This window comes from Orycteropus afer, unplaced genomic scaffold, assembly GCF_000298275.1.
Source record: "Orycteropus afer afer isolate SDZICR_OR568_19922 unplaced genomic scaffold, OryAfe1.0 scaffold00012, whole genome shotgun sequence".
Lineage (NCBI taxonomy): Eukaryota > Metazoa > Chordata > Mammalia > Tubulidentata > Orycteropodidae > Orycteropus > Orycteropus afer.
The window spans coordinates 12,634,228-12,644,937 of NW_006921599.1; the positions used below are offsets into that span (position 1 = coordinate 12,634,228).

The 10,710-nt window shown below is 48.4% G+C and overlaps 1 protein-coding gene across 1 annotated transcript in view; it reads right to left on the bottom strand.

The window, feature by feature from the left end:
* ATXN1 (ataxin 1) overlaps positions 1 to 10,080 on the bottom strand; it is a 21,234-nt gene extending 11,154 nt beyond the window's left edge. Inside the window, exon 1 of the mRNA XM_007952291.1 lies at positions 8,185 to 10,080. Coding sequence (XP_007950482.1) covers positions 8,185 to 10,080 — 1,896 coding nt within the window. The remainder of the gene's footprint in view (positions 1 to 8,184) is intronic.
* Between the last annotated feature and the right edge of the window lie 630 nt (positions 10,081 to 10,710).

The following is a 10,710-nucleotide window of genomic DNA, read 5'->3' on the forward strand; positions in this document are numbered from 1 at the left end:
ATCGACTTGATGACAATGCATTTGGTTTTTTTTTTTTTTTTTGATAGACACACACAAACACATATAAACACACAAGCAAATATGGCTTATGATTGTTTTTCGACTGAAGCCTTAGTGGATTAGAACTGACAGAAGGACTATCACCAACAATTTGGCCACAGGTCTTGGTACTGGGCTCTGCACAGAGGGCAGTCACTATTTTTCTGACACATTAGGATTCATTTCAACTCAGCCTGAAGGTTAAATGTTGGCAAATAGGTTTGCCTTGGCTGCTAATGAACTCTACAAGCTTATGTGCTTCTTGCATGAGGGGCTGGGTTATTTTTAGGCTCTCACTAATCCATTAACACACAATGCTGTCACTCACAGTACATAGCAGTCAAATGAAAAAAAAAAAATAGCAGAATTAAAGAAAAGTCACCGGTAGATGTGCAGTAAGCGCATCATTGTAACATGCTATAAGAGCATGTGTGCCTACACACACGCACACACACACCAGGACAGTCGGGAGAAAGAAATGGCACTGCATATTAAGCAACCACAAAGCAGGTAAGGGAAATAGTCACCTCATGAGGATCTGGGATATGAAAGCCAGCCCTAAGTAACAGAGAGGGCTCAGCATTAAGGAAAGAAGCAAAGTGTCACCTTACAAATGAAATTTACCACAAGTCTACTGAGTGAAACTCGTGTCCTCTTCGGAAGAGCTGAACCTGGGGAGCATGTGACAGGAAAGGAAGGAGGGAGGCTACTCCCTGGATAGAACATCCGTCGTCAGATGGAAGCCAAAGGCTCCCCAGGGGAGCATGTGGGGGGGCTCTCCCATTGGGCATGTTGCTAGCTAACATCCTCTCTGCAGAAGAGAGGCTCTTGACCTTGTTCCTGCCTCTACCCTCCTCCTGGTGGTAGCTGGACCAGCAATCCATTAGTCCAGCTCAGGCTCAGAGAAATGCACACAGGCCAGCATGAGCTCATTTAGCCTCCCTAATAGAAAGAGCGGGAGCTCTGGTAGCATAGTGCCTAAGGCACTTGACTGCTAACCAGAAGGCTGGCGGTTCAAACCCACCAGCCACTCCTCAGAAGGAAGATGGGGCAATCTACTTCTGTAGGGATACTGCCTCAGCAACCCAAGGAGGGGTTGCTATGAGTCGGGTCTGACTCAACAGCACACAACAACAATAACAATAGAAAGAGCGGGAGCTCTGATGGGTGGGATAGTGCCTAAGGGACTTGACTGCTAACCAAAAGGCTGGTGGTTCAAACCCACCAGCCACTCCTCGGAAGGAAGTTGGGCGATCAGCTTCCATAGAGATACCACCTCGGAAAGCCAAGGAGGGGTCACTATGAGTCAGATCTTACTCGACAGCAATGACTTTGGTTTGGTGTTTTGTTTTAATAGAAAGAGCATGGGGGCTCCTGGCCACCAAGGGGAATAAGCCACAAGGATATACAGGCAGGGTGAAAATGGCTTATTATACTCATTGGAAAGATCCAACCTTCTTCACAGGCTTATAGACTGCCTGGGTGGTGGAATTCCTCCATGGCACAAATGACCAACAATACACTCAGCTGCTAATCAAAAGGCTGGAAGTCGAGCTCACCCAGAGGTGCCTTGGAAGAAAGGCCTGGTGATCTACTTCTGAAAAAAAAATCAGCCATCGAAAACCCTATGGAGCACATTCAACTCTAACACACACGGGGGTGTGAACTTGACAGCAACCGGGTTTCTCCTTCCATAAGCTGTCTTTGGAGCACGTGGTTATTTTTCTGAAACTAACTTTTTCCTCCCTTCAGGGCCATCATCACCTAAGTTGAAGCAGGAAGGCAAAGTAACATTGCTGAGGACTTACTATGTGCTATCTATTGTACTGGTTCCCTTAAGCACACTGCCTTTAATACTTACAATGACCCTGAAAGGCAGGCAGTATCGTCATTCCCACTACGTGAGGAAAGGACAAATGACTTGCAGGAGCTAATAGGGCTACTAAGGGGTGGAGCACAGAGCCAGGCTTCAATCTTTTGGGCTCCAGATCTCACATTTTTCCTACCAGTCAAGCTGTTTCCCACCCAAAGACACAAGGGGATGTCATAGCCTCTGATTCTGATGCACTGGCTCCCAAGTGACACTGTTGCCGGCATCTCATCTGTGACCTGCCCCAGACTTAGGACCTCAAACTTGGCAAGATTACCATCAATTCAACTCTGTGTCAGAGTAGAACTGTGCTCCACAGGGTTTTCATGGCTGTGATCTTTCAAAAGAAGATAGCCAGGCCTTACTTCCAAGGTGCATCTGGGTGGACTTGAACCTCCAACCTTATGGTTAGTAGCTAAGTGTGGTAACTGTGTGTACCACCCAGGGACTCTTGACAAGTAGTAAGGTGATTATATCTGGGTGGAATCCTGAGAGAAGCAATTGTGGTCTCTGTTGCAGCTCCCAACCAGAGTCCCTGAGGCTGACAGGGCAGCATGGCAGACAGAGGGACTTCCTTCCACCAGGGGCAGAATGTGCTGTGTCCTACACCAGAGAGGAAGGAGGCAGCAGAACCTAGAAGGCTTCATATGGGGAACACAGACAGCAATGGCAGACAATGCCTGGGCATTCAGCTCCCCTGTGACACTGTGGTAGGGGGCTGGGGCACAAAGATGCTTTGCGTGTGCAGAAATACTGTGCTGGGTATAGTGAAATCAGGGATGGTGATGAATATGTGAAAGCATTTTTCTGCTGCATTGCAATGTCTGGAGCTTCAGCTGGAGATGACATTTCAGGGCATCTTTCCACAATAATTAGGAATTCAGCTTCTTAAATATGAATCACCAAAATTAAAAGAACAAACCAACTCTCAATTGTATCCCACTGCGATCAACTTGATTCCAACTCATAGCAACCCTCCAGGACAGAGTCAAACTGCCCCATAGGGTTTCCAAGGCTGTAAATCTTTATGGAAGCAGACTGCCTCATCTTTCTCCCATGGAGTGGGTGGTGGGTTCGAAACGCCAACCTTTTTGGTTAGCAGCCAGATGCTTTAACCACTATGCTGCCAGAGGTCCTTCTGAATTGTATAATGTCTTGGCTTTAGTTCTTGTTAGATCTGTGTGCTGATCAGCATGAGGTCAGGGAATGTTCCCTTTCTGTTCCCTCTTGGTTTCTGGTTAGCGGATGCTGGTGTTTACAAAGACACTGGAAGGCAGGAAAGTAGAAGATTAAAAATCTGAGGAGGCCCAGGGGATTATTTTGCATAAAGAATAATTTGACTGTTTTATAGGTAGGAAAAACTGAAGTTCAAAGAGGTGAATGAACTTGTCTCACAAGTGGTTAGCAACAGAGTGAGCCCAGAGCCAGTCTCCTCCTCACTTGGGCCTGTCTTTTTCCCACACTGTCTTCCCTGGGAATGACGATGGAGGCTTTATGAGGTCAAGCAGCTCGGCCATTCTCCTGTAGGATTTATGCCTGCGGCCATGAAACCATCTGCCCTGGAGATCTTCAACAACTCCCCCAATCAAATTTGTGATTCTGCTAATGAAGTTGAACACTTTTCACATTTCTCAATCTCCCTGTGGATGGAAGTGGTGGTGCTTTCTAACCAGCTGAAAAGACGCTGATTGATATTTTAGGTCGGGAGAGACTGAGGGTGAGGGAACACTAGACTCTTGGAACCCATATGAATTGTCTCTCTGCTTTCTCCTCTTTATTCTGCCTCTGCTGTCTACTAACTCTGAGCCTTGTGGCAAACACCACTGGTGGAGTATTTTAGTTGTGATGATGTCAGCCTATTTCTGATAGGCTTCTCAGGGAAAGGCTACTTCATTGGTTGCTCAGGACCTTGCACTTTTGTTTGTACTGCTTGAAATCCAAGCCGCCCTTGCAACAGACCACAGCTCTCCTGCCAATCTTAGCGGAAGCCCTTGCCAGCACGAAACCCCACAACACAGGCCACCCTGGCAGATCTGTGAACACGCTTGACAAATACTCTACTTTCTAATTTGCACCTCAGCGGACAGCAAAGAGATGAGTGGTCTGGCTCCAGGAAAGAAACCGCCTACAGAAGCCAATTTCTCTCTCATTTAATCGCTCATTTTGCAACACACAGAGCCAGGGAAAACAGATTCTTCCTCTCTCCGTGCTTGCCAGGTTGATTTGAAATCAGAAGGGGTCTTTGAAGCCCTTGTAGGCTGACGTGCAGTTACAACAATTTGGCTTCGTTGTCAGTTTTAAAGAGATACTGTTGAGGAACCAGTCTCATTTCAGGCTAAAACCTCTTTCCATGCCTACCACTGCTGACAACATCACTTTAAATAAAAGTACCAGGAAAATGAGTACAGACTGTCTGCCTTGAGCATTGTGTTCCCTTAAAGAACTATCGACATGGGATCAAATTTTCAACAGCAACTTGAAAGGGTAGCTAGGAAGCTTAGAGGGCTGTGAGTGTATTTTAATGGCGGAGAAGCAATTCCAGAAAAGCAGGATGAGAATGGTAGTGCAACTTGAAGAATGTTCTCAGTGCCACTTAACGGCACATGCAGATATCGCTGAGTTGGTGTGTGTTTGGCTGTGTCTATTTTCAACAACAACAAAATAAATTATCTTTTAAAAGTACCGGGCAAAAAAACCACATTTTCTTTTCATTCTTGTTTATTTTCTGTGCTTCCCCTGGAATCTGTTAAGAGCTCATTTTGTTAAAGGCGACTCATTTTCCTTCTACTGTTAGTTACAAGAAGCTCTGGTGGCTTAGTGCCTAAGACATATATGACTGCAAACCAGAAGTCTTGCCCTTCAAACCCACCAGCTACTCGGCGTTAGGAAAATGGGGTGATCTACTTCCGCAAAGATTTACCACCTCGGGAACCCAACAGGGGTCGCTATGAGTCAGAATCGACTCAATGGCAGTGAGTTTTTTGTTTTGTTTTTGTATTACTGCGAGGTTGGCTCCCATTCATGGAGACCCTGCGTGCAACAGAACAAAGCACTGCCTAATCCAGCATCACCATCTTTGGTATGTTTGAATCCACTGCTGCAGGCACCGTGTCAGTCCATCTCACTGAGAGCTCTCCTCACCCACTCTCTCTACTTCACCAAGCACAACATCCTTTTCAAATAATATGCTCCCTTAATCCATATAGAGAAGTGGCAGTGGGCAGTAACCATGTATCGGTAAAAACCAAAAAAATCCAAACTCACTGCTGCTGAGTCGGACCCAACTCATAGCAACCCCTCCTCCTTGGGTTTCCGAGGCAGTATCACTACGGAAGTAGATTGACCAACCTTCCTTCCAAGGAGTGGCTAGTGGATTTGAACCGCCAGCCTTCTGGTTAGCAGTCAAATGCCTTAGACACTATGCCATCAGAGCTCCTTATGAATTTTAAATAATTATGCTTTTTTTTTTTAGGAGCTCTGGTGGCGCAGTGTCTAAGGCATTTGACTGCTAACCCAAAAGTTGGTGGTTCAAACCCACCAGCCACTTCCCAGAAGTCAGACAGGTCAATGAGGGTCGCTATGAGTCTGAATCTACTCAGTGGCAATTTTTTTTTTAAATGATATTAAAAAAAATCATAAAACTACTGATTTTGGCTTGTTCTTTTTTTTTTTTTTTTTCTCCAGAATTATAACTTTGAGAAATGTTTCTCAGACCTTCCCAGAAAACCGAACATTACATCTTGCCATAAAAAACAAAAGCACTCAGGGCCAAAACACTTGGCAATGCAGGGTTAAGTTGTGCAAGATACTACATCTGGTCGTTCACAAGCAGTTCTGGAAAACACTTGGACAACTGGTCTTTCTCCTCCTTAGCTTGATTTTTTTTTTTTTTTTTAAAATCTACCCATAACAATTCAAACCACTCACTATTGTCTTTTCTGTTTGTGCTATTTTTCTTTGAACATCCTAAATATCAGCCATAACCATTTTTCAACCCGAACCCAAATGAGGCTCTGTTGCCACCCTAGAGTGTTTCAAAGTCCTCCATCTGGGAACATCCCCAGATAAATGGGGCTTTACATCCAGGGAAATTCCAGGTCTGGGGACCAAGCCTATTCAAATCCAAGCAAACTGGGCAGGAAAGCACGGTTTCAAACATTGCTGTTGCTGGGTGCCTTCAAGTCAATTCCAACATGTAGCGACCCCATGTGACAAAGAACGACCTCACAGGTTTTCTTGGCTGTAATCTTTATAGAAACAGATTGCTGGGTCTTTCTCCCATGGTGCTGGGTGGGTCTGAACCACCAACCTTTTAAGTTAGCAGCTCACTGCTTAACGGTTGTGCCACCACGGCTCCTTCCATAGAAATGGATGATGGAATAAATGCATTCATGTGATGGGAAAGACTGGAAGAGGTAGTTTGAAGGAGTCCATGGGAATAAAGATGGTTAATATACTTTTGCAGTCCTTGGGTGGTTCAAATGTTAATTTGGCTGCTAACCAAAAGGCTGGAGGTTCAAGTCTACTCAGCGGCATCTCCGAAGAAAGGCTTAGTGATTGATCTACTTCTCAAAACTTAGCCGCTGAAACTTTTCGGAGCACAGTTGTACTCTCACACACGAGTTCTGCCATGAGCTGGAACTGACTTGATGCTGAATCATACTTTCAGTTCCTAATCATGGCTGGCGTCTGACCCACGGGATCCCTAATGACTTAACACAAACCCGAGAGGGTCAGCTGGGACAGCCCTGGCCTCTCAGATGTGGAGTAGGACAAGATGACTCTGAGGGGCGAATGCTCTCCATGTACCAGCAGACTCTGTCTTATCCTGAAATGGGGCAAAAGTTTGCTGGAAAGGCCTGGAGCCCACAGCTTTTCCCAATAGATGTTCCTCCACAGAAGCACAGAACACAGGCAGAATTTAAGTTAGGATTTTCTCAGTAATCCCAAGGGTGGTACATAACTGTTGTGTTGTTGTTGTTACGTGCCGTCGAGTTGGACCCAACCCATAGCGACCCTCCTTGGGCTTCCGAGGTGGTATCACTATGGAATTAGATTGCCCAACTTTCCTTCTGAGGAGTGGCTGGTGGGTTTGAACCGCCAGCCTTCTGGTTAGCAGTCAAGTGCCTTAGGCACTATGCTACCAGAGCTCCGGGCACATAACTAGCACCTTTCTAACCAAAAAAACCAAACTCACTGCCATAGAGTCAATTCTAACTCATAGCAACCGCCTTTGGGTTTACAAGGCAGTAAATCTTTATGGAAGTAGATTGCCCCATTTTTTTTTTTTTTTTTCCCTTAATTTTTGTCATGATTTGGGTGAAAGTTTACCATGCTTTGGGCGGAAGTTTACAGAGCAAATTCATTTTCCCTATAGCAGTTCATACATATTTTGTCTCGTGACATTGACTGCAATTCCCCACAATGTAACAGTTCTCTTCTCATTTCCTCCCCGTAGTTACCTCTTCCCTGTGTCCCTCCCATGCACTCCTGCACACCCTCCCGCCCCAAGCTGTCTCCCTGTGCAAACACTGCCCTTCTGTCCACCCATGATTGATGGCTCCAAGGAGTGTATCTACCTGATGTAAATGTTCACCCTACATGTCTACTGTTTGGCTGGAAGCCACATGAGTGTGTTCAATTCCAGACCTGAAGGGCAGCTAGGGGCCATAGTCTCAGGGGTCTTAGCAGGCTCTATCAGATCAGCAAACTGGTCTTTGGCCCATCTGCCTTCTGTGGTGCCCCTGCTGGGTTTGAACCACCAACCTTCTGGTTAGCAGTCAAATGCCTTAGGCACCACAGCACCAGAGGTCCTTTACACCTCTCTAGGGGCACAGAATTCATTACAAACACTGGATGCCTTGGGGCAATGAACTTAACACTATTATAGAACATGGACAGGAAAGGCTCTGAGGCTAAGATCTAGGTATAAATGAGAATTTTTAATCCTCCACATGGAGCCCTACATAGTGCAATTGAATAGTGCACTTGAATGCTAACTAGAAAGGCTAAAGGTTTGAGTCCACCCAGAGGCATCTTGAAATAAAGGCCTGGCAATCTACTTCTGAAAAATCAGCCATTGAAAACCCTATGGAGCACAGTTCTAACTCTGACACACATGGGGTCACCATGCTCTGGGGTCAACTCAATGGGAACTGGTTAATCCCATTCACTGCATATACGAGTCTGACAGAGAAGCAATTTATCCTGCCAGGAAATGATGAAGGAGGTATGGTGAGATGCCCACCAACCTATGAGTCCTGAGCAAACATTACCTGTGCTCGGTGCTCCCCGACAGCAAACTGTATCACAGCAACGCCTGGGCTGTGGCTGTCTTCGATCCTTTCCACCGTGCTGGAGTCAATTTTCAGGTCGTTGCTTATCTCAGCGCTCTGGATGAAGTCTTCCGTTTTCAAGTCCTCCACCTTCTTCAGCTCCCCGTTGGCCAGCTGGATAATGGAGCCTTTCATGAAGTAGGGAGGCAGTGTCGGGGGCGCCGTCGAGGGAGAGGCGACAGACTGCACCACAGGCAGGTGGATCTGGGCCTGCACCATGGCCGGGTAGGCGGCTGGTGCGGCCAGGGCCTCCGGGCTGAAGTTCTCACTCTTCGGAATGGCGGTCGTGACGAAGGTGTGAGGCACTGCAGCAAACTGGGGTGACGATGTGACAATGGCAGAGGCAGCCCCCGATGCTTCCATGTCCGTGTTGCCAACTGGGATGAGCAGGGGCTGGGTGCCAGGGATCACCAGGTGCTGGGGCAGGCTGCCGGCATAGGTGATTGCTTGCTGCTGGCTGCTCAGGTAGCCGATGACAGGGGGCTGGGTCCCTGCATAGAAGGCTGTGGCCGGCAGCCCGACGGGGAGTGGCTCTGAGGCATTGTGTGTCGTCTGGATGACTGTGTGGGGGGACAGTGTGGTGACAGCAGCCTTCACACCTTCAGGGCCTAGTGCCTGCTGTGGGGATAGTGCGTAGGACCTGTGGCCGGCCTTCCCTAAGTGCAGGCCACTCTTGTCATTGAGGGTGGAGGGGGATGCCTCTCGATGGGTGACCTGCTGCACCTCCAGGTCTGTGGCAGGTGTGTTGCTATTGGGCAGGACCATCACAGAGGCCCGGACCCCAGAAACATCTCGAGTGCTGTAATCAGTAGGGCTCGGGTGGACCACCATGTGCCTGGACTCATAGGGGTGGGCCGCTGCCTTCCCACCCGGCTTCACCAGGCCCAGGTCTGCTGAGGAGGGGACCCCATACCTCCGGCTCTTCTCCATCTCCCCATTGAGGATCTCCTTGGCCTGTAAGGCCTGCTGCAGCCGGCTGCTCTCGGCCTTCTTGGTAGACTCACGAGAAACGAAGTGGCTGCCAGAGTCCGTGTACTGCACAACCACCTGGGAGGAGGGCCCCAGGGTAAGAGTGTGTGGGATCATCGTCTGATGGGGGTGTAAGTGGACGGGGAGGGCTGGCGGAGAGGCTGTGCGCCCCGAGCTCTGTGGGGAGCTGGAAATGTGGACATATTGGTTCTGCTGGGTGGGTGGAGGGGACCCCGCGGTCATGAGCCCTGGAGTCCTGCTTAAGTGCTGCTGCTGCTGCTCAACCTTGTGTCCGGAGGCCTGGCTCAGACTGCCCATGTTGGCCAGCAGCGTGGAATAGGCCTCTAGCTGGGAGCGCTGGGACGGAGTGGTGGCCATGGCGGCTGAAGCCACTGCACTGGTGGCGGGATTGGCTGTTGGGGAGATCAACTGGGAGGGGATGAAGCCGGTGTAAGGTCCGCTGTATTGCGAGGACCCGATGAACTGGAAGGTGTGGGGCAGGTGGGCGTACTGCACAGGGGACACTGGTGTCCCTGACGGCGGGGGTGGGTACACTGTGGGAAGCGTGGTGGTGGCCGGGACTGACCGGGGGGCGCTGGGTGGGGAGTAGTCCAAGCCTGTGGACAACGATTTGTGTAAACCTATTCCCTGCTGTAAACTGAGTTCCCCTGAAGTCCCCACTGGCCCATGTCTGCTGCCCCCATGGCCTTGGCCCCCTGGATGGCTGGAGAGCCATGCCAAGCCCTCTGCCCGGTGGTTGTCGTTGGGCAGAGCTGGGGCCTTCTCCTCAGAGGGCCGGCTGGTGGCAGGGATCTCACGTTTCTTGGGAGGCAGGCATTCGTTGCTCCGTTCTTGGTTGGATTTCATTTTTCGCCGTCCCCCCTCCACGGTGACTGTTTTTCACTGTCTGGCTGGCTCTGGTTTTAGTTTGATAAACGGAAAGTCACATTTGATTTCTGTAGGGGACCCAGGCTCTTCATGAGGAATCATCTCCCCGTGGGTACAATCCACCAACAGCAGCTCTGGATTCTGGGGAAAGAAACAGGGCGGTGGCAAGGGGAAAAGGAAGTGGGAGGAGAGAAGGAAGGAGAGAGAAGAAATCAAACTATCAGCACCAGAAGAAAAACATCCTCGATGAAATGGTCATTTCTTGAATATACTGGTTAAATAAAATATGAATATATTTTTTTAAAAAAATTCCTTGACAAGATTAAGAGTAGGTCTCTGGTTACAATGTGATTTCCAAAACCCGATTATAGCCCAAGCATGAAAACAGATCCAACATGGACCATTTTGGTAGCATGTTGTGATAAATATTAAGACACTGGACAAGTCAGAACCCTAAAGCATGTGATTTTTTTCTGGAGTTAACAACTCCCTTAAGACCTGTTTCCCAATACCCTGTCTTTCCTCCTCCCTCCCACCCCCTTTGTTTTTTTCCTTAAGGATCTCTGTCTGCACAGTGGATAGGGCATTTGGCTGCTAACCAGAAGGTCA